Here is a 24,496-nt window from a genome sequence, read left to right as displayed (position 1 = left end):
GCTAGGTAACAATGGGGAAGATAATGGCTGCTTGAGCTACGTCTCCGAACGGGCGCTGAGAGGCTAGAGGCGGGTCTCCCTCAGGCATTCGGAGGCGGGCTTGAGAGCGGGCGGCGACGACGCGGCGACGCTCCAGAGACTGTGGCAGTGGCAGCGGCGGCGGCGAAGGCGGCGGAGCTCAGCGAGTTGGCTCCTGGCCGGACCACCGAGTAAGTGAAGGCATGGGGTACCCCAAGAAACGGGCTGTCGGGCTGGTGCGAGACAGTGGCGCCGCGGCTCTTCAAAATGGCCCGAGTGGTCGGCTGCGGCCGAGACACCCCGCGCGCGGCCCCCGGCCCCGGGCTTTTGGCTCCGGGGGGCTCTGTGGCGTAGTCGCCGCTGCCATTTTAGCTGGGTGGCGGGTGGCGGCCGGCTCGTGGAAGAAGGGGAAGGAGGTGGGGAGGACTTCCTCCCCGGGCCCTGGACTCGCGGCCCGGCCCTCTCTCCCAAGCTGGGAACGCCGGCCCGAGAGGCCATCCTGGACTTTGGGCCTCGGGCGTGAGAAGCTAAGCGTCTCCAGTCCTTCTCTTTCCTCGAGTTCCCCCCCCCCCTTCGTCGCCCCGCGTTGCGGATCGGGCTACGGTTTGGGGAAGTGGGGTGGAGGGGCTCTAAGTCAGATGTTAGGAACTCTTGGGCCGTCAGATGTTCCTGGGATTCGCAAAGCCCCATTTTGAACCTTTCTGTAGGGCATTAGCAATTTGTTGTCCTCTGGGGCTACGTTGACAATCTTCCCTGAGGATCGGGGACAAATGTGATTTGCTTCCTTGCTCCTTTAGCCCTGCTGTATCCTTGGCTAGATCATTACTAGGATTTCCCCCCTCATCTAGAAAGAAAAAAAAAACGGAGGGAAAAGACGTTGCGGGTTGTTTTCCCTGGGTAAGTGTGGGAACTGAGCCAAATTATTTTCAAGTTAATATCCGTGTGATCTGCCAGCAGTCATACCCCTCCCCCACTCAGAAAAACCCCTAAGGGTCTCGGCTTCTGCGGGCGGTACCTGCCACGTACGCCATAGCTTAGTAACTAGTATTAACCGGTTGGGCTTCTGCTTCCTGAATACTCAGTCCCTTTTCCCCTTATGCTGATTAATTTCAAGATGGAGGAGACAGCCACGTTCTTTCCCTGGACAGTTTCACCATACTTATTCCACAGGTTAGTCGAGCAGTCTGAGGCCTAGCAGCCTAGTTATTAAGGTCATTTTTTTTTCTTTTGGGGGCAAAAGGATTTATATCAGATTTTCACGCACTACTGGCGGGCTTCACGATATATTTTTTTTTTTTTTGCTAGAAATCAGTTGCTTACATTTCTTGAATCATAATTAACCACAGTGCGTTTAGATGCTTGAAGACCAAAAATAACAAATGTAGTGCTAATCATTTCTTTGATTCTTCATAATTACAAAGTTACTCATCTTCCCATTAGATCAGAGTCGTCTGCAGAGGCAGGCACAATTACAGGTCGGCCTTTTCCTCAAATCAGTTTCTGAAATACAGGTTAACTATGTAGAAAGACCAACCCCAGCAACCCTTTAGAGGGCTATTTTTCGGCAGTTCCTCTTACTGAAAAAGGTCGCTAACATTCTTTAGCCTAAGATGTCCGGATGGTTTTATTCCTATAGTTTCTGCCTTAGGCTGGTGTAGTGTACCAAAGAAGTCCTTGAAAGTGACTTTTAGAATCTGAAAATAATGACTAGTCTGATAAGGAAAGGCCTGTTTTAAAGAAGCTAATAGTAAAAGGTAGGTTGCCTCTTGGCCTTTAAAAGAAAATGTTTTATCTAACTCCTGCTTCCCTCTGACCTCCTTAGTTACCCAAATACCCTAATACTAACATTGAATTAATTTGGATTATGATGCATGTAACCAAAATACATATGATATGTGTTTTTTGAGAATTTGTTTTATTAAAAAGAAAATGTGGATCTTCTAACAGGAAGACTAATGAATTCTTTTTCTTCTAGAGCGGAGTGAAGAAAACTGAAAATCCAGCTTATTGGATTTCAGTACTATGTCATAACAGACAGGTAATTTTTTTTGTTTCGTCTCCTGATGATGTATACGTAGAATGTATTTGCAAATATATGTTGTTGGGTTCTATAGTCCCTGTGGTTGAATGGGTTCTTCACGATGAGGGTGGGTGCTTTTTTACTGTGAATTCAAAGGGTACCTGAAAATCACCTATGCTTTAGGTATGGGTTTTATTAAGTAATCTAAAATTAGCCAAACGTTTATAGCACTAAAAGAAAAAATTAAGCTGCTTTAAGATATTGTTGGAAATACCTGGGTATAAAAACATGCTTTTAAATGTTTGGTGAGTAGCTAAATGAAATCTCAATAGAATGTGAGTTATTTTATCTGCCATTTTATTTTTCTTCCCCTTCAAGATTCAAGAAGCCATATTGGTATACATTACTCTAGTTGGAATTAATTCTGTCACTGTTATCAACATTGTAAGATAACCTCATAATTGCTTACACTAACCAGGACACTTCAAAGTAAGTAGAACATTATTAATAAGTATTCCTAGGAAATAGGTGCAAGCTTGGATTGTCCTAAGCAAACTCTACTGGATAGTACCTGGGCTACATTTATAACAAACTTCTCTTGAAGGAGTGTGTGCTAGGATCTGGCTTTGGCATGTCTTATTTCATAATCCTCAGTCAGGCCTTCATGAGGATATTCTAGTTTAAAGAGGAAACAAACTACTCTGAGAAAGTTGAGTGATTTGTTAAAAATTAGTGTGTGTGGAGCCTTCATTTTATCTCAGGTCTGTCCAACACCAAGGCACCAAACTTTTAATACCTGTTTGCTATCCAGTTGCATCAGAAAGCTAGTGGAAGTTAAAAGTGGTAATCTGTAACTTATTCTGCATCCAAAACTGTCATTAACTCGTAAAAATAGTTTGCCTCAGTGGAACAGGTGAGAGTTGTCCAGAATCTACATATTATTTGGGTGGTTTGTTATAGTTTCTGTTTCAACTTTTCTGGTCTTGGTGTAAGTTGATAGAGATCCTTTATAAAATCAGTGTATGTCACGGTGACCCACATCTGGAATACTAGCATTGGCAGGGGCAGACATAGGGTCACTACAATTTGAGACCCGCATGGTCTAAACAGTGAGTTCTAGACCTACCAATTCTACATAGGGAGAGACCTTGTCTCAAAAAAAATTATAATCTATACTCTTTTTAAAGAAATAGCTCAATGAAGTCTTTAGAAATGTTGGCCACTATCTTTCAGTAAACATTGTAGTAAGGCTTCCAGTAAGAGCAAGTCAGGTGGACCATTTACATTTACAGAATTGTGTTACATGTACTTTTTCCAGAATCCTATAGGACTGGGAAATAGAATACCTCAGTGACTAGCATCCTGTTCGTTTGAGTTACCATTGAGTGGGTAGCAAATAATAATCAAAACCAGACCAATGAGGTGCAGCATTTTTGGGTTAGTGCCAGAATGAGGACATTTTCTTTTGTGAGTGTAGTTCTTTAACATTTTTGGATAGCAGAGATTTCTAAATCCTCATGTCCCACTTTATATAGTACTCTGAAGTTTTGATAAGTAAGGTTAAGATAGTAATAGTTCCCTGTCTGTTTTTTCCTTCATTATTTTTTTCTCAGCTTTGAATGGGGATGTAAAGCCACTTATCCTACCCCTCTAATTAACTGAGGTTTTTTTTTCAAAGATGGATTCCTCAATTATGGATATGTTTTTGAACATAGGGTTTCCCACCAGAATTTTTGCTCTAGATTTTCTCATATTACAATGCTTTAAGATTTTAATTTCATTAATCATAACAGCACCAGTATGTATTGGACAAATATCTGTAGTAGACAGCAACACATTGTGTTTGTGTTTAGGTTAAAGGTAATAACTGCACATCTGCAGATTATACTGTCCTTGCAACTGTGACAGTCTAAAGGAATTTGATGAGAATGATTCTTTCTGGGTGGAGAGAGATACTTGTGTGTAATGATAGACTAAGTACAGGTATAAAAAGTTCTTAGTGTATGGGTCAGACCAGGGTTAAAGGGCTGCCCTCAGTGATTTCTGGGTAGGAACACTGGTTAGTTGTCATCATGTTTCATCTTAAAGTTGTTTTGCTCAACTAAAATTAAGTGATTGATATAGGTGATATGCCAGTCTTTTTTGGTTGTGTTTTATTATTGATTTTTTTGAGGCAAGATCTAGAAGTCCAAGTTGTTCTGGAGCTAATTATATAACAACCTCATGAAACTCTTCCTGTCTAATCCTCTAGGTGTTTTAGGGAAAATATTTTTCATTTTATTTTATGTATTTATTTATTTATTTGGTTTTTCGAGACAGGGTTTCTCTGTAGCTTTGGTTCCTGTCCTGGAATTAGTTCTTGTAGACCAGGCTGGCCTCGAACTCACAGAGATCCACCTGCCTCTGCCTCCCAAGTGCTGGGATTAAAGGTGTGTGCCACCACTGCCCGGCTATATTTTTTATTTTAAAAGAAGCAATTCAAAATTGAGTTTATAGAGAACAAATTCTGATATAATGAGGTAAAGTAATAAAAGAACATGGAATGGTGGTTGAAGATGAAATTCATTGTCTGAATTACTTGAGTGGGATGAAATGTCATCATATTGGCTTCCCACTAACTTGACCCTATAAATTGATAGCATAGCAGAGTTTTCTGTCATTTACTTTATAGTTCTTAATATTCTTTCGATTGAATTGTTTTTAGAGAGTTGTAGTCGGAATTGTGAACTGCAAGTCAGTACTCTTCCTGCGAAGAGGTTAGACATAAGGGACATTCCTGAATCCGTTCTGGATTTTTCATCTGCCCTTTACAAGAGGTAAAGATAGGAAATTATAAGCAAAGCTAAGTGTTGGTTACTATCTGGGTCATCTGTAAGCTCATTGCTATGCTGTCTCAATAGTTCTGAATACACTGTATATTCTACTAGTCTACTTCTGGAAACATTTCAACGAATCATATAGTTGGTAAGCAGTATCTTCCCATAAATAAATGCAATAAAACAACCCTGTCCTGTTTCTTTCTAAATTAGGTTATTTTATTTGTATGAGTACTTTATCTGTATGTATGTATATATGTATGTATGTATGTATGTATGTATGTATGTATGTATGTATGTATGTATATGCATCGTGTGTGTGCCTGTTGCCCATTTAGACCGGGGAGGATGTCCAATTCCCTGGAACCAAAGTTACTGATGGTAGTGAGCTTCCACGTAGTGTTGGGAATCAAATCAGGTCTTCTGTAAGAGTAACAAGTACTCTACATCATATAGCTATCTCTCTAGTCCCTCTGTCCTTGTCTTCTTTTTGTTGTTGTTTTTGAGACAGGGTCTCACTGTGTAGCCCTGTCTAGCCTGGAACTTGAGAGTTCTGACTGCTACCTCTCGAGTGCTGGAATTAAAAGTTTGTTTCACCATGCCTAGTGCCCTGTTTTTTTGTTTGTTGTTTTTTGTTTTTGTAAATGCTTTATATTTTTAAAAGTGAGAGATGACAGAACAACACAGCTAAACTTCCATCCGTTTATCTATTACAAATTTAATGAACTTTAAACTGTTTAAATTCTACAAAGAAAAACTCTTAACACTTTTGGTATCTACATATATGATGGTCCTTTTTATCCTGACTTCAAATCTAGTAGATCATTTGATTTAATTTTCTATATTATTTTTGGTGGAACTAGAATTTGAACCTGGAGTCTTATGCATTCCAGGCAAGTGCTTTTTATTTTGTGATTTGAGATCACATCTCATAAAATTGCCTAGGCTCCCCTGTAGCACAGATAGGCCTTGAACTTGTGATCCTCCTACCTTAGTCTTTCTATTGGCTAGGATTACAGACCTTTGCCATCAGCCTATCTCATGCTTTAGCCTTTTGATTTGGTTTTTTGAGACAGGGGTTGTCTATATAATAGAGCCCTGGCTGTCCTGGCACTTCATTTATAGACCAGGCTGTCTTTAACTGACAGAGATATTCCTGCCTTTGTCTCTGATTGCTGAGATTATAGGTTTGCACCACCATTGCCCAGCTGGTTTAAACTATTTTGAGACAGTTTCACTATGTAACTCTGGCTGTCCACAAAGATCTGCCTACCCTGAGTGCTGGGATTAAGGTGTCCATCACCATATTTGACTATGGTTGAACAAACAGGTATTTTTTTCCTTTTGGTGTTAGTATTATTGAACTAATACTTTGTTGACAAAAATAAAGCTGACAAAATGACTACGATACAAACTGAGCTATATGGCTCAGTGGTAGAGTGTTTGCCTAATATGCACAGTTCATTCCTAGCACTGTTGAAGAAAATTACAGAACCAGCATGGTGACATGGGACTAGGCTACATAGGGAGCCCGGGCCCCTCCAAAAGCAGTTCAGAAAATAGAAAATTTGGCTATTTGTGCCAGTGCAAGGTGTTTTGCAGGCCAAGAGTATAACTCAGTGGAAGAGTTATTACCATTTGAAAACTGTTTTGTTAATGGGCTTTATGACATGGGCCTGCAATCCCAGCTACTTTGGAGGCTAAAGGTGGGAAGTTAATAGCAAAAATGTCTCCAAGAGTGATGAGGATATAGTTCAGTGTGGTAGTGTGCTTGCCTTGCATGTGTTCAATCCTCAGCACGGCAAAAAAGTTTTTTTCATGTTCAAAAGTGTTTCTACAAGGACTGGTATAAAAAGCCCATGGGACTCAGTGGCCATGCCTATTGGAATTTAAAGGATGTATTTTAAAGCACACAATCCAGGATATACTGGGAGTAGTCATTTAGTGAAAAATTGATTGACTTTGGAATCAGTAGACCTGCATTTAATTGCTGACCATTTATTGTCCACAGGGCTTTGACAGTTCACTCCTTCCATTACCAGGATTCATACTTGTGAAACTGAGAAGGGTTTCCTACTTTATGGGATTGTTAGAACTGTTAAAAAGTGTAGAACTGTTAAAAAGATCTTTAGATATAGATATATATAGATATAGATATAGTTTTATAACCATGGTAGAGAGCTAAGTGTTTTAAGAAGAACTGGATTTTTTTAAAATATTTATTTATTATTTATACAATATTCTGTCTGTCCGTGTGTCTGCAGCCACAAGAGGGCACCAGACCTCATTACAGATGGTTGTGAGCCACCATGTGGTTGCCGGGAATTGAACTCAGGACCTTTGGAAGAGCAGGCAATGCTCTTAACCACTGAGCCATCTCTCCGGCCCAAGAACTGGATTTTTCTCTACAGTAGGCTTGTATTGGTAATCTTTTTGGTTGGGGGGTGTTGAAACAGAGTTTCTCTGTGTAGTCCTCGCTGTCTTGAACTTGCTATGTAGACCAGGCTGGCCTCAAACTCAGAGATCTGCCTGTCTCTGCCTCCTGAGTACTGAGATTAAAAGTGTGTACTACCACTGCTCGGTTTATTGGTAATCAATCGTTTGAGGAAATTATTGTTTGAAAATGTCTGAAGCTAATCATAAGTACAAGTATATTATCTGTGTCATAAATATTAAACCTTGAGAATGAGGTGGTAAATTAAAGATCTTCTCTGATGTGGAAGGAATGCAGGGTGGCCTTTTTGTCCCTTCTACTGATCTTAGGAAATTAGGGCTTCATACATACTAGGCAAGCACTCTGTCCTTGAGCAATATGCCCCAGCCCTTTTTCTCCATTACAAGTTCAATTACAAGGACATGATCACAATTCCTTTTATCATATATGTCTGAAAACATTTTTTTAACATTTCTTCCTGATATTTTCATACTAAGGTAGAGAAAAGTTTGTATTTGGATCAGAGTTCCCTAACATTTTTGATACACCTTCACCTTTAAAATATTCTTCTTTCACTCATCAAACAGTAGAACTTGTGAGTTACGCTTATTACTGTTCTTCATCTTGGACCACAGCTAGTGCGAGACTCCTGCCTTAAAATGAGGCCAGGTTAATTGAGTATTTGAGAGTAAGATTGCTTTACCAGCCATTGAGATCACTGCTTGCATTCAGAATTTCCTTTTCTTTCAAATTGTAAGCAGTCACCTCAGGCTCTGGGACCTTCTTGCAGTCATAAACCCCCATGTGACTGCCCCTGCAGGATGGATTTGCCTTCCCAGTGCCTAAATCTCTTCACTTATTCTACTCTTAACCAATGCACACTTTAAAGCCAAAAGGATTGAGAGTTGGGGCAGTAGTAGGGACTGAATCAAATCAGATATTTTTCTCCCTGTCCCCAAAATAACTGCAAAGAACAGACTTTCTTTGATGGAAGTCTCTACTTTTGCAAACACTGTGTTCTGTTTAGCAAGGTATTCCTAGTTTGCTTGCAGTTTTGGAGTAAAAGCATGTTGCAGAAATATGTGGAGAGATCACCCAAATATGTTTTGATGAGTGTAGGGAACTGTAGAACAGCATGTCATTATGGAAGTAAAAGGAGTTTGGAGCTGCTCTTTTTGGTCTGTTTTGAGGCAGGGTCTCATTACTCCCATAGGCCTTGCCAAGAAAGTGGTAGAATTTTGTATCATTGGAATATATAGCTCAATATGACACTAGCCCCAGAACGGGGAGACATTTTATTTCAGAGGGTCTTTTGAATTCAGTCTGTTTTAACTTCTGTTTAACTTCCACATGATACGACTACACATTCAGGCGGTTTACTTGCTTTAGCTGCTAATTACATCTCCATTTGGGGGCAGTTTTGTTAAAATGTTATTTTTGTCAACTCTTGGCTCTAGTTTGACACCATGGTTGTATTCTCTTCAGTGTTACACCTTTCTATTCGAAGGCATCTTTCTGTTCCCTCTTCCTCCTTTTCTTTTTTCTTTAAAAGTAGAGTCTCAGTGCTACCCTGAAACTCACTATCCATAGACCAGACTGGCCTTGAATTCACAAAGATCCATTTGCTTCTGTCACTGCTTCCTTGGTGCTGGGATTCCATTTTTGTTGTGCTTTATTTTGACTTATTGCCTTTGATATTTGACATTTATCATTTTTATTTTAGCCCATCCTTATTGTTCACTGAGAGTTTATCGTACACACCTGTGCCACCCTGGCTGGCCTATGTAAACTAGGCTGGCCTCAAACTCAGAGATCCATGTGCCTCTGAGGCCTCTTAGGTACTGGATTCCAGGTGTGTGCCAACACGCTGAGCTCAGATACTGGTTTTTATATCTTCCCCATTTTTCCAAAGGTTTCTGCTTCTTCCAGGTTTAATCTCCTTGGTGCTATTCTTAACACTGTGGCACACTGTTCTTTCGTTGGCGTGTGAGTTTTACCTTAGGTTTATGTCCTTCAAATATCAGAACTTACCAGATGTTTTTGCCTTCTTTGGAAGATTTATACTTTCAAAACCTATTCAACTGGCAGTTATTTGGGGAATTGTTTACTGATTTTTCACAAGTAGATTTTGTCCTAACTTGTTATAGTGTCCAGAACATTGACTACTTTAAGAATGTTAATTAAACATTGGTGATGGTTTCTTTTGGAAATTATTTATGGCTTGAGGGTTTTGTTTTCTTTCCCTTTGTGCTTTTCTGTGTTTTAAAAAAGTAGTCACTGCTACCATTACCAATACCAACTTATAGGTAACTTGTAGGGAAAAATGGTAGCTTGTGTTGTTTTTTTACATTTGTTCATACTTGGCCCATGTGACTTCCATAACTGTTCACTCTGACTTCTAGTCTTCCCTTACCCTCTTTTTCCTTGTCATGCTCATCTTATTGACTTTAGCAAAAATAAGAGTAGTTTTAAGAACAGTAGTATAATCTGGGTATAATGGCACGCCCACTCGGGGAGGCAGAGGCAGGCAGAGGAGGCTGAGTTCAAGGCCAGCCTGGTCTAGCTAATTCCAGGACAGCCAGGATTATTACATAGAGAAACCCTGTCTCAAAAACAGAATGGAGATGTGGGTGTGGCTATGTTTAAGCTATAGGTAAGTAAGTGGGCAAAAGTTGACAGGAGCAGGTCTCTTCGTGCTTTTTTCAAAATCTGGAATAGGATTTGGATTTTGTTCCTTTGGACTGATTTATGAAGATTCTGGTACATTGTTGCATTTTTCGGGAGGGATAAATTATAAATTTCAATTTTCATATTGTCTTTGTTGGTTTGGGCTACTATAATAGAATGCCCTAAGCTGCATATTCTATAGACAACAGAAGTCTTAAGAGAGTTCAGGAGGCAGAAGAATTAAGTTAGACTCAAGGCCTGGGCAGCTTGGTGTCTGGTAAGGGTTGACTTCATGACTCTCACTGTATTCTTATTGATATTGATGAAAAAGTCAAGGTATTCTTTAAGGTTTTCTTAGAAGGGTGTGCTAATCATTACTTCCTAATGCTATAACCTTGAGGGTTAGGATTTCAGCATGTGAACCTTAGGTGAAAGAGAGAAGTCCAAATTCCATTTGTTTTGTTGTTGTTGTTTGGTTTTGGTTTTTTTTTTGTTGTTGTTGTTCTTATTTTTTAAATGAGATCTTACTCTATTTCCTAGGCTAGCTAGAAATTCAAAACCCTTTGTTCTCAGAGTCAGGCATGGTAGCACACACAGTTGTTTCCACAGTGCTTGGATCATGGAGTCAGAAAGATTGAGTTTGAAGCCAGCCTATGCTACATGTAACCCTGTGTAAAAAATTCCAAAACATTCTTTGGCCTCAGTCTCCTGAGTTGAAATCTGGATTGAAAGCTTGTACCACCATGACTGGGCTAGTGAAGGTTTTGCTAATAAATTCACCATGTAATAATAATACTTGAGCACATTATCACCTAATGCAAGTTCACCTAGAGAAAAATGGCATTCCTTTTAGGAAGCAATTATTTTTTTTCAGAAGTTTAAAAGTTAGTATGCCTTACTGACCATTCACAAATGTTTGTTCACTGTGGGTAGCTTGAAATGAGATTTTTACATGTCTTCATTTGTGTGTCATTTGTGGATTTGTGGGCAGGGGTTGTGCATGTTTCATCTTTGAAAATGCCATTTCACTTGCATTTACCAGTCTTTTTACCAGTCCACAGGCTTGGTTTTAATTTGCATATTCTGCTCTTAGAGATTCAGTTCCCAAGTGTACCTTTTAGTATATTATTACATAGGATGGCTATTTCCCCTTGAAGGGTAGATAAAAGGTCCTCAGCTATACACTGTGTGAATTTTTATTTTTTATGTGTATAGGTGGTTTTGCCTGCATGCATGTATTATGTGTACCAAGTGATTAGTACCTGCAGGGCCAAGAAAAGAGTGTCAGATCCCCATAGAGATGGAGCTCCAGATGGTTGTGAGCTGTCATGTTGGTGCTCAGAATCAAATCTGAGTCCTCTGCTAAAGCAGCAAATGCTCTTAACAGCTGAGCTGTTGCTCCAGCCCTAGTGCGAAGTTTAAGCTGAGGAAGTTCATTTTGCACTTTTGGAACTGTAGTTGGAACTCAGAGGTTATAATGGAACTCTCATATCTTTGATAGCCTGTGATGCCAGTGTTCCCTACTATTGCAGTGATTTTAAGTTCAGCATTGTCTTGTTATTCATTAAGGCACATTCTCTGCTAGTTACCAGCCAAACTTAATTCCTCAAGCCATTTATGGTTTGAAGGTAGTATTTGAGGTTCTCGTTAAGAAAAAAATTGATCTTTTACCCAAGTCCTACAAATCACAATAAAATCTAACCATTGTTAAGCCATTAAAATGCTGCATGTGGCCTGTGGCTCATATGAAACAGGTTTGCCATGAGTTTAAGGCTTAGGCTGCAAGACCCTATCTTTAAAACAAAGTGGGAAATTTATGATAGCACTCAGGCAGACGCAGACAGATCTCTGAGTTTGAGACCACATTGGTCTACAAAGTGAGTTCTAGGCCTGCCAAGGCTACATAGTGAAACCCTGTCTCAACAACAACAAAAAAAGATTTTTGACAAAAAAATCTTCATACAACTAAAAATGATTAAAGCCACAAGAATGAGGTTTACATTGACACTATTGGTTCAGTAGTATGATGGGTTCTAATATTTTCTTCAGAGTACTTTTTGAAGAAAATAAAATGGGTACCCAAAAACTGTATAAACATCTTGCATTTTTACCTAACTTTGTAAATACTTCTACCAGGTTTTTTCTTACTCCACATATATTTTTATTATTTCATTTATAAATCATCTTGGCAGGGCTGCTTTAAGTTATGCTAAATTACTGGGCTATGTTCTCATTTGTTGTTTCATGTAGACTGTTCATGGGACTAGTTGTCCAGCTACTTTATACTTGAATAATCAACACTTGCCCAGGGAAAGGAACACTTGTATGCTGTCAGTTGTATTTGTTAACCCATCACTAGCCACTCTATTCCTTGTGTGGTCAGTGACAGCATGTCCAGTACCTTCAACGTTATATAGGACTATAATTGACCAAAAGGCTAATACTAACGAGTTTATTTCCTTTGTATACATTTCTGCCCTTAAACAAGATTACCATTGATAAAATAGCTTTTTTTGCTCAGGAGAAAATAAGCCATTTGGAAACTTGGTTTAAATCCTCATTTTCAAATTTTTTTATTGAAACTTTTTCATACAGTATATTACCCATGGTTTCCCCTCCCCCAACTCCTCCTAGATGTCCACTCACCCAACTCTACCCGCCTTAGAAAACAAACAGCAAGCAAAACCCTCCCCCAAAGTCCCTTACTTGACACCTAGCCTCTGGTTATATGGATTGTAACATGTCTATTGATGGCTTAAAAGATAATAATATGTGACTATGAGAGAAAACCCTATTTTTCTTGGAGTCTGGGTTACCTCAGGATGAATTTTTCTAGATCCATCCATTGACCTGTAAATTCCATAATTTCATTTTTAACAGCTGATTAATATTCCAGTGTGTAAATTTTTTATGAAGAAATGTTTTAGATGAAATCCTTCAACTTGAGTTTTCTAATTTGTAGAGCATAGGTTTCTTGTACTGGGAGTATTTTGACACGTATTTTAGTCTAATTTTGTACTACTTTAGTGCATTCATAGTATCTGCCTAAGTGTGGCCTTGGTCATCTAATCTGGTGAATATTAGGTATCTTTTGCTGTGCCTTTATGTGCAGTGTTCAAAGTACACTTTTCAGTTGCCACAGTGAGTGTGCTTGTACATTTTTTAAAAGTCATGGGATGATCCACATGCCATATTTGAAATACTATCCAGTTACAGTTGCATTGAGGTAACTGAAAGCGCTCAGAGCAGCAGTGCACAGCAGTGGGGAAAACACTTACAGTGTGTCACAGTTGTCCGTTCTGCCATTACAACACAAGCGTGGATGAGTGGCTGTGCTCCAGGAAGACTATGAGTCCCAAAGTGTGTATTCCATAGTTTTCACACATCACAAACATTCTTGTGCATGTGGCCATGCGTTGTGGCACACCTCTGTAAGCAAGTCCAGCACTCAAGAGGCCCAGGCAGGAGAGCCATGTTTGAGTTAACTGGACCACACAGAGCTTTCCCTGACTCAAATAACTAAAACCCAGGAATTGGAATTGTATGCTCATGATGGAGTGCATGCAGGCAAGGTCCTGGGTTTAGTTCCTAGCACTTCAATGTAAAAACCAGTTTTAGATTACAGAGAAGATAAAAGGCCACATTGCTGAATTTGGCCCAAGCATGTAGTTTGCTGACTTCCCGACCTAGTCTTCCTAGTACTTTTCCAAGATTTCCTATTATGTTTCATTTGTTTTTCTTAAAACTCACTTCTATATATGCATTTTAGATTTCCATGTAAGTAAGACTGTCGAATGCATCATGGCATTCACGTTAGAGTTTCTCTTTCAGATAATTCTCCACTTGTTCATCAAGATGGAAAACTCAGATTCTAACGATAAAGGAAATGACCAATCTGCAGCACAGCGCAGAAGTCAGATGGATCGATTGGATCGGGAAGAAGCTTTCTATCAATTTGTAAATAACCTGAGCGAAGAAGACTATAGACTTATGAGAGACAACAATTTGCTGGGCACCCCAGGTAAGCTACATCTAAGGAAAGTTATATATGTAGGTTGCTCGGTTTTTAAGAAATAGCTTGTTGTATAATATGTTTCTTTAACAAAAAAATTATTAATACAAAGAGATGCTGAATGGCATTTACTGCCTGTCCAATTTATTGTCCGATTCCATTCTTTAATAATTGGAACAATCATATAAATTTTTAGTAAAATGGATTAAATAAAATTGAGCTGAACAATTTAGTTAGCAAGCCATGCATCCAGTTATAAACTAATAGGATTTTAGTTTCTAGGACAGACTTATCTTATTTTGTCATCCTTTATTCTCTGACTGTGTCCCAACTGTAACCCTAGAGTTAGCCGTGGGGAAAATGACAACTTTGTCCTTAGTCACTCTCTTTCACTCAGGTAAGGTCTCATTTGATCCTAGTCAGAACTCACTCTACGTCTTCCTTCCTATTTCTATTTCCACCAACCTATGGATGGGTTTATTAGCAAGACTACGTGGAGCATTTTGAGCAAACAGTACCAGACTTTAGAATTAATCTTAACTGCAATTCTGAACGGTTTTGCTGTTACCTGGTGTGGTTACTGGCAAGTCAGTCACTCAATTGAAAGTGCAGATAACAAAGCCAGAGGTGACCTGGTGGCATGTGCCTGTGATCCCAGCTGCACAGGACGCTGAGGCATGAGGTTGTTGAGTTTGAAGACAGCCTGGGTAAACCCTTCAAAACAAGTCCTGAGGGTGGAAAAAAGTCAGAAACTGACTTATAGATCGATCTCCATTTGTAATTTGACCAACATTGTTAACTTTCAGGCGAAAGCACTGAGGAGGAGTTGCTCAGAAGACTACAGCAAATAAAAGAGGGCCCACCGCCACAACAGAGCTCAGATGGAAATAGAGGTACACTGTGCTTTGGGAGGTGGGCAGTTGATGGAATGATAGGAGATTCATAATAGTAAATGTCAGCCAAAGGTTATCCAGAAATGCCACAAATTAATTTAGTGATAAGTAACTGTTCATAAAAAGAGAGGTGGCATTTTCTTAATGTATGAATGAGAAAGTCAGCATGCTGTTTTCTGCCTCACCTTTTGGGTTGTTTGTGTTAATTGGGCCACAGTGAGAAGTAGTCTATTTAAATGAGATTTCCTCCCCTTGGCTTTCCTTATCCATTGAAATTTCCTACTACTTAGTTCCTTGTTTATATGTATGGCTTCATCAGCAAAAAGGAAACTGCTTTGCCTGCCCTAGTGCCTTCCGACTGGGTGTAATTTTGTTCCACATGGGGGTATTAGCAATGACTGCAGATACTGATTGACACAACTGGTGAGGGTTTGCTCTTAGTATCTAGCAGGCAGAGGGCAGCTATACTGCCAGCCATTCTGATGATCTACAAAACACACCACAGTTCCCAGCATTAACTGGCTCAGAGTGTCAGTGCTGCTGCTAAGTAAGCAAGCTGGCTCTAAGCTCAGGACTGGTGCCTCCCTCTCCGCAGGAAACAGATTGACCGTAACCTAGGAGCTGGTGCTGGTATATTAGTTCGTAAACACACTGCTAGGTATACTGTTACTCCAGGTTCAGGCTATTCATTTCGTATGATCTTCATTTTTGTGGTATTTTAAAATCTTGATATTGACAAATATTCAAGTAGTTATAAACCATTAGCCTTGTTTATAGGTTTACTATGACTACAAAGTTCTTGTATTTTAAAGCAACTTCATATTATCAAAGGCACTTAAGCTAGGCCCCTAGATGAAGTAATAGAGACTGAATTTGGTAGAAATATAATTGGAACGAAAATATGAACACTAGCCCCCACAGCTAGCAATTGTGTTGTTTGATTTTGTTTAGACAGTAGGCTAGAAAAAACATGTAGCCTTCTCACAGTCTCGTAGCTTCTCCTAAACCAGCACTTCTCAACCTTCCTAATGCTGTGACTCATGGTGTGGTGACCTTTTTTTTTTTGCTTTTCACTTAGAAATCAGTGTTGTATACAATATAAGATCTATAAATGTAAAATTCATTCAGAATTGCAAAGTCCTTTAATGTTATTTATATGATCGTCCTAATTATTGTAGTTCCTTTCTCTCCTCCCCTTTCTTTGTCTTAAACAGGTGGAGACTCTTCAGATGACATGTCCAATGGTGACTCTATAATAGATTGGCTTAACTCTGTCAGACAGACTGGCAATACAACAAGAAGTGGTCAGAGAGGAAATCAGTCCTGGAGGGCAGTGAGCCGGACTAATCCAAACAGTGGTGATTTCAGATTTAGTTTAGAGATAAATGTTAACCGTAATAATGGAAGCCAAACCTCAGAGAATGAAAATGAACCATCTGCTAGACGTCTTAGTGTAGAAAACATGGACAGCAGCAGCCAAAGACAAATGGAAAATTCAGCATCTGAGACATCATCTGCCAGACCATCTAGGTCAGAACGCAGTTCTGCTGTAGCATTAACAGAAGTGCCATCCACCAGAGGTCAGAGGAGGGCAAGAAGCCGGAGCCCAGAACACCGGAGAACCAGAGCCAGAGCTGAAAGAAGTAGGTCTCCTCTGCACCCAGCAAATGAAATTCCACGAAGATCTCATCATAGCATCTCATCTCAGACTTTTGAGCACCCTTTAGTAAACGAGCTTGAAGGAAGTTCTAGAACCCGTCACCATGTGACTTTGAGACAGCAGATAAGTGGACCCGAGTTGCTAGGTAGAGGTCTTTTTGCAGCTTCTGGGTCGAGAAATTCTGCCGCTCAAGGGGCAAGTTCTTCAGACACGGGTACCAATGGTGAAGGTGCAGGATCTGGTCAAAGACCTCCAACCATCGTCCTTGATCTTCAAGTCAGAAGAGTTCGTCCAGGAGAATACCGGCAGAGAGATAGCATAGCTAGCAGAACTCGGTCAAGGTCTCAGACCCCAAACAACACAGTCACTTATGAAAGTGAACGTGGGGGTTTTAGGCGCACCTTCTCACGTTCTGAACGTGCAGGCGTGAGAACCTATGTGAGTACTATCAGGATTCCCATTCGTAGAATCTTAAATACTGGATTGAGTGAAACTACATCTGTTGCAATTCAAACCATGTTAAGGCAGATAATGACAGGTTTTGGTGAGCTGAGTTACTTTATGTACAGTGACAGTGACTCAGAGCCTAGTATCTCAGTTCCCACTCGAAATACGGAGAGAATAGAGACACGGAGTGGAAGAGGGAGCTCTGGTGGTAACAGCTCTGGTTCCGGCTCCAGCTCCAGTTCCAATGGTGAAAGTTCAGAAAGTAGCTCAGAGATGTTTGAAGGCAGTAATGAAGGAACCCGAATTCTCGCACCAGGTGCCAGGAGAGAGGGCCGACATAGGGCCCCAGTTATATTTGATGAGAGTGGCACTTTGCCATTCCTTAGTCTGGCTCAGTTTTTCCTCTTAAATGAGGATGATGATGACCAACCTAGAGGACTCACCAAAGAACAGATTGATAACTTGGCAATGAGAAGTTTTGGTGAAAATGATGCATTGAAGACATGTAGTGTTTGCATTACGGAATATACGGAAGGCAACAAACTTCGTAAGCTACCTTGCTCCCATGAGTACCACGTCCACTGCATCGACCGCTGGTTATCGGAGAATTCCACCTGTCCTATTTGTCGCAGGGCCGTCTTATCTTCTGGGAACAGAGAAAGTGTTGTGTAGTGAGAACAGAACTCTGGAAGCTGTGTGGCTGGAATAGTGATGGGCAAACGGAAAATCACCTGCTTTATGTCCACTTTTTAAGTGGTGCTTAAATATAAAGTCAACCTGAATTGAGTCATTGCTTTCTGAGGGAGTCATGTCTTTTCTCTAGTTTCTCTTTCAGGATAGAAAGAATATTACAGAAGCAACGTTTTAGGACTTCAGTGTTTGATTTCAATACCAGATAATTGCTCAGCTGTTACTGATAATTTACCCATGTACACTTGTCATTTTCCCTTTGTTACCATAAGGTCTGCCTTAGCAGTGGCTCCTTTATCATCTTGACCTCTTTTTAGGTTTCCCAGACCATAAGAGGGGCATGAAGAAAATTCCCACTCAAGACTAAGTTCCATTATATGTTTTGTAAGTGATTAATTAAAACTATACCATTCCCAGTTGTTGACACAAATTCAGTCACATTCTGAATATTGTTTGTTCACCTTCCAGATTAGGTGATGATGGACATACCAGTGTAAATAACACTAAACAGTTAGGATCTTCTACGTGTATTAACTGTCCTAAGCCCATCACTGTGGCACACAATAGAATGAACTTAGAGTTTAATTGAGATATTTATCTTGTGGAAATATTAAAAAGCCTATGCTTGTGTAAGTGAAAAAAATCACATTCATTTGTTTAAAAATGTAAAGCTATTTTGTAGAGGCTCAGTACTTTTCCAATGCACTGTTGTATTAATGCATTCAAAATTGTAAAGTACCATGCTTAGAAATGAGAACTGCTTTTTGTGAGCCAGCATAGTAAAACAAACACACCAAACAAAGTACGAAGCTGCTTTTGTAAGTGTGTAGATGTCAAGAGCAGAACATATCTCTATTTAATGTATTTGAGAACAGCTACTGTGACATGGAAAGGAAAGGACCATGTAGAATCAAACTGCACTAAAACCCAATGGAAATCATGAATTTTAACTTGGATTTAGGCAGGAAGTGATAGAGGGTAAGAACACTGCTCTGGAGAATGGAACATTTTCATCATGACAGTGATAAGGACTTGAACTGGTTTCCTACAGTGATAGCCACAGCAGCTTGACCCAGTATCCTTCTTGAATAGATGAAGCAGAAGATCAACAAATTTGGCAGAGCTGTCTTTGGTTTTTTAAAAAACAAACCACTACCACCTAGCATAAGTTAAATTGATGTTTTTACAATCTGCTCCTAAAAAACAAAAGGTGGAGGAAAGAGATTTCTAAACCAATTTTAAGGTAGGGATTTCAGTTGGTACAGATGAGTGTGCTTTTGGAAAAGTCTCGGATTTGCTTGTTTTCGAGATTTCATGTAAGGTACTAGTGCACACTTGTCGATACTTCATTGCTGTATCTAGCAGATCTAACAAGCCACATTTAAAAGACATTCATAAATTAAGAGATTATATTTTATTGAAAGTGAGGCATGTTGGGTTATTTGAAATTCAAATTCTAGTTGTGTTGCCCATATTTGAAGATAAGATGTCCAGCTCACATCTATGGACACGCACTTTACTGTTCTTTTTTAGAGGTAAGATTAGATTGTGATAACCCCCAGTACTCTTGCCTGGTTTTTCTTTTGAGATTGATTGGGGTTAAGATTAGCCTAGCTGGTTCCCTGGAGAAAGCTGCCAGGCCAGAAGAGAAGTTGGATTGAACGGGCACATCCCTGGCCTTTCACCAAATGAGCTAACTGCCCAGATTAGTCCGGAATTCTAGAAACTGTTTTACCCAAATCTGCTTACCCTCACTGATACCACCTTAGCAGTACAGATTATTTCAAAGTTCATTCTTTCATGTTTTCCTCTGGCTTTCAGTCCTACCTAAGTGTCAAGGAAATGAAATTGTAAATATGGTAGTTGTTTACAAAGGATATGTACTGCTCTTGCAAGGAAATAATGTCCAAACAAAGCTTCACTTATTTTTTTTAATATAAGCAGATTTCACTGTTTATGGCGCTTATGTAATACATTTTTATCTTTTTAAAAGAACTGTCCATGTAAAAGTCAGGATTCCTTTATATTTGTGAGCCTCCTTGTCACCTTTCTATGGTTTTCAGATCTGCAGAATAGTTCTGATTAACTAAAAACAAATCCATTTTCCTCTTGATAAAAATGTTCCATGTTGGAGGTGTTCATTTTCTATAGCTCAAAAACAGCTGCAGCACATTCTAAACATGAAGTTACTGACAACAGGCACCTCCCTGAACTCCCCAATCATATTACTCGTTTGCGAAGTACTGAAGTCAGAGGTAACTTAAGCAGGATGCTAGTTATGAATGCAGATGTTGAAGCTCTTCAGAGACACTGGAAATCAATCTTCCCATTTCTAGACTTCAGTAGAATGCACATGTTTGACGTGCATGTGGACCCTTTCGAATAGGATTCCTATCTCTTGGGTTCTGTAGAACGAATACAAGTATTTTTAGTGGGAGTTGCTTTTTCATTTTACCAAGTCCATGACTATTATATATTACTAGTGTTGCAGACGTTAAAGATAAGGTTGTTCATATAGGTGTCAGGTGTAAAGAGTGAAAGTCTTTTTACTCACCAGTGTCCAAACACCTATTCTTACAAAAGACTTTACATTTCATTTTGTATCTTTGCACTTTTTCTTTATTACAGAAAGGTTCTGTCTTTAAGGCCTACTTTGAACTTCATGCAGTAATAATGTTGGAGATTCCATTGTTCAAAGCATAGGGGAAAGTACTAAAGCCTGATTTTTCCTTAAAGATTTCAAATGTTTTTTTAATCCGCTTACTAGTGTGAAGGTTTGCAGTGTTTTGTTTTTATTCCATGCAGCTTACAATGTTGAGATTTATTAGTGCTGAAAACCAAGTTGAACAAGTTAAAAAAAAAAAAAGGCAGGCTATTTGCAGTAACACTGAAGAGAGCTGTGTTGGGAAATTGGAACATTTTCCCTGAAAAGAACATGATAGTCGTACCACTATGTTAATTGAGGTGGCATTGGGGAGAGGGAGGAGGCTCACACGCTAGTGTTAAAACAGATGATTGTCCATTTAATAAGGAAATGTGCCAGGAGATACTCAGTCTTTAGGGACATGATTATCAGAATCCATCCAAGGTAGGATAAGGCTTAGCTCTGTTACCTTAAGCATTTTTTTTTCTCCTGGAAAAACTTTATTTCTGTGCCCAGTATTCTCTGTTTTTGTCAATGTCTTATATTTATGAAGGGTTAACATTTAGCACATTTTGTATTTAACCACCTGCTTCTATGACTTTAAGTCGGTTCTCCAAATACTCGTGATAAAGAGTTCAATGTTGCAAATGACTATTAAAGGCCATTTCTAACTGTTTGCTAGAATGCAGTAGCACCTTGTAGTTGACCTTGTTTTTTAAACAGATGGAGGAGACTTTTTTTAATTTTTTTGTGAAAGGAAATCATTTGTAATCTGCCTTAGTTGACTTTTTTAAAAATGTTTTTCCTGACTGGCTTCCCTGTCACACTCTTACCATCAGTGTGCAGAACCTGGGAGCCACACTTACAGAGCACTTAGGGTCTTAAGACAGTTCTGATTGTTGCTCTCCAAAGTATTCTCTCTGTACCTTTGTAACAGGTGGAGAGCACACATGTGAGGGTGTCTGCTTTTCCCCTTCAGTACAGTTCAGTATGTTTATGCTCAGTAACAGTGTTGTAATTGAGTTACCTACTAAATGTTTCTTTTCAGAAAACTTTTTCAATGTACATTGCTGTATCATGCTTCACGTGGCAAGGTCTGAGGAAAGAGTATTTCTAAGTCACAGTGTAAGCAAATAAAAACAGCTGTGACCTCAATATCTCCCCTTTACCTTTTTTTTTTTTTTTTTGAGCATTCTGAATTACCGTGTTTTGATGTAGGGTATTGTGCTGTGCACTCTTAGCTGGTCTGGAACTCTCTGGACCAGACTGGCCTCAAATTTGTGGCAGTCCTTGTGCCTCTGCCTCTTGGATGTTGGGAATACAGGTACTTGTCACCAAACCTAGCTCAGCACTTTGAAATAAGGGTTTCTTTCCCTTCACTGGAACGTTTTTAAATACTCTCCAACACTCCAGGAAGTGAGTGGCCTCTGTAAGTCACCATACCTTAGATCTGAAAGCCTACAGCGTAGAATAGAATTGCTACCGGGAATTTTTTTCTAAGTATCAATTTTATGATTGTTTTCATGTCCATGTAGATGTCTGGATTCAAATCTCAGAGGTATGGTGAGATGCTTGGGACTTTTTTGTTTTGGTATTTTGAGAGGGTCTCGTTTTGTAGCCCAGGTTGGCCTGGAATTTGTGATCCTCCTGATTGTTGGGATTATAGGTGTGTCAGCCCACCCAGAAGGGATTTGTGTGCTAAAGTCCCACAGCTGCTCTGTAGCCATTTGAATGAGCGGCTGTCTAGAGACGCGCAGTGAAAGTGAGCCTGCCATGCCACTGTGCCTTGTTTCTCATCTTGATTGTTTCCAGTTCCAATGTGTAGTCAGGCCAGCTGCCCAGCCTTAACTCTGTTCAGTGCCCTGTTACTAACATTTTTAACAGATTGGTTTTTATATGTTAAAACTGTCCAGCGTTTGCATTTTACCTCTTGATGGCTCCATTTGTTCCTGGTGCTGCTTTTAAAGGTATAGGGCCCTGTGAGTGTCCCGGTGGGAGTAGGTACGCAGTTTGCCTGGTTTTGGACCTATGTCTGTCTTCTGCCAGGAAAAGCTGCTTTGGTACAGATGTTTACTTGAGTGCCTGTAAGGAACTGGGCAGCAATCCTGGAAAGCTCTGAAGCCCATAAGAACCTGAAAGGTTTTGAAAAGGGCAGACCTTAAATCTTTGAACACAAAGCACATGTGTGCATGCTGTGTAAAGACTAAAGTGATGGCCATAGCAGGGCTTCCTGACCCGGGATCCATTTTCAGAAAGCAACAGAGGAGCACAAAGGGAAGTGAATTTACTTGGCTTGCTTTGTCTGGTTTCTCATTTTCTTACCATTTAAATCTGAATGAAACACCCTTCTCCGGTATCTGATCCAACAAACTCCTGGTTGGGAAGCCCTGTATTAAATTTTGAGAATGTACCCTTTTTTGTACAGTGCTTTACACCTGCTAAAATTTAACTTGTTTAATGCAGAACAAGACCTTGAAAGGTCATTCATTAAATCTGGTTTGATTATTAATAGCTATCTTTTAGGAAGAAGCTTTTTCCCTATGTACAATGTCATACTGCAGACTTAAAATATAGACTATCAATAAAATGCATGAAGTGATCATTTGTGCTTTTTCATCTTTGGGGTTTTAAAAGGTGGATGCTAATATTCTAGTACCTTAGTCCAGTCATACAGGCAATTTTTCGAGTGGAGGATTCTACTACAACTGGTTCATTATTTGGCCAAGGTTTTTTTATCTTGTTCAATGGAAAGAGGTGATTAACATTTGAAGTAGATGTGTCTGCTGCCTTGGCTGACTTCCCTTGTCCTCAGAGTGGGTATGCATGTGGGCTTGTGGAGTGTCTGTCCTCCATCCAGTCTAACGTCTCTGAAACGTTAAGTCCTTCATTCAGATGGCTCTTTCTGAGCACATCACTGATAGGTGGGTGGACTTTAGCTGTTACACACCTTGAGCTGGCAGTGGCACCTGCAGAGCCCTCCACTGATAATCAAACTCACTTCCTCGGTGTAGTTTTGATTCAATAAGTCTTTTGGCTCACTACTTATCTAGGGCTTTTAGTGTGGTGATTCTATTTGTTAGAAACTGTGTTGGAGCCCAGGACCTCAATGCATGCTAGGCAAGCGCCCTAGTGCTAAATTTGACTCCCCAGACCTTTCTGTATTTTTGTTTTAATGTTGAAACTTCCCCAGGCTGGCCATGAATTGGTGATACTCTTACCTCAGCCTGTAAGTCGCTTTGATTATAGACCTACATTACCAGGTATTCAAAACTCATCGTGAGCTACACACACACACACACACACACACACACACACACACACACACGTGCGCGAGCACGCTTTTCAATAAGACATTTAGTTCTGATGTAATATGGGTCAACAGACAAGGTATGCCTGCATAGCCATAGGTCAACTTTTAAAACTTGGTGCCATTTGCATCTACCCACTTTAATTACTTCTCAATCTAGAACTCTACTGGGCAATACAGTAGTCACTACCTACTATAGCTGTAGCAGTCAGGCCATCCGATGAGACTTCACCAGGATTTCAGAGACTTCAGGACCCACTCTTCAAAAACTGCTTAAGATAGAGATGGTTACTTCCTGAGGAAACTGGAAATTTAGATGAGCCCTTGATCACCCCATATCCTTCTCTATTCCACTCAAATAAGTGAGCTCTCAGCTATGTGTTTGAATGGAGATAATTATAGCACATCTGTTTAAGGTTTGTTAGTATCTACTTAGGCAGCTCCTACTGAAAAGCCTCATTGCTTACAATGGGAGCTGTTTATCTTGGTGCTTCACATTGAATGAGACATGATGATCTTCAAGTCCTCTCCTCAACAGTCATTTACTTAGTCCAAACACTGCTTGACCTATTATTTGGAAATGATTTGTTTGCACTTGCCTTTAGACTGTTTTGCTTAAGTGTTAAAAATCTATTGAGATGAAAGTAATTCTTGGGTAGCATGTGAACCAGCTAAATAGGATTACTTTATTGGTGCTCATAAAAATGTTCCCAAAAGCAATTTAAACAAGTATCTTCTAAGCAGTGACAACACTCTTCAATGGCCTATGGCAGTTCTAGACAACTGACTTAAAAGGGCATCTACTTGGATGCTGGTAAACTGACTGGCATACTAAAAAGTTGACTGAAATCCTTTGTAGTTATTTCATATTAGAGTTAAGAGGGTCCT

The 24,496-nt window shown here is 39.8% G+C and overlaps 1 protein-coding gene across 3 annotated transcripts; it reads left to right on the top strand.

Annotated features, from left to right (window-relative positions):
- On the top strand, nt 1-22,901 carry Rlim (ring finger protein, LIM domain interacting). 3 transcript variants are annotated; one of them, XM_057759166.1, is made up of 7 exons: nt 1-209; nt 1,994-2,056; nt 2,417-2,527; nt 4,743-4,854; nt 13,787-13,976; nt 14,774-14,860; nt 16,075-22,901. In XM_057759166.1, the coding sequence occupies exons 5-7, from the start codon at nt 13,811-13,813 to the stop codon at nt 17,637-17,639; spliced, it is 1,818 nt and encodes a 605-aa protein (XP_057615149.1). In that variant the 5' UTR covers nt 1-209; nt 1,994-2,056; nt 2,417-2,527; nt 4,743-4,854; nt 13,787-13,810; the 3' UTR covers nt 17,640-22,901. The 3 variants fall into 3 exon arrangements, with proteins under 3 accessions (XP_057615149.1, XP_057615150.1, XP_057615148.1); XM_057759167.1 differs by lacking the exons at nt 2,417-2,527; nt 4,743-4,854 and adding an exon at nt 7,119-7,264; XM_057759165.1 differs by lacking the exons at nt 2,417-2,527; nt 4,743-4,854.
- The last annotated feature ends 1,595 nt before the right edge of the window (nt 22,902-24,496 follow it).

This window comes from Chionomys nivalis, chromosome X (assembly GCF_950005125.1).
Source record: "Chionomys nivalis chromosome X, mChiNiv1.1, whole genome shotgun sequence".
Taxonomy (NCBI): Eukaryota; Metazoa; Chordata; class Mammalia; order Rodentia; family Cricetidae; genus Chionomys; species Chionomys nivalis.
The sequence above is the reverse complement of the archived record's forward strand: the minus strand, read 5'-3'. Positions and strand labels throughout refer to the sequence as shown.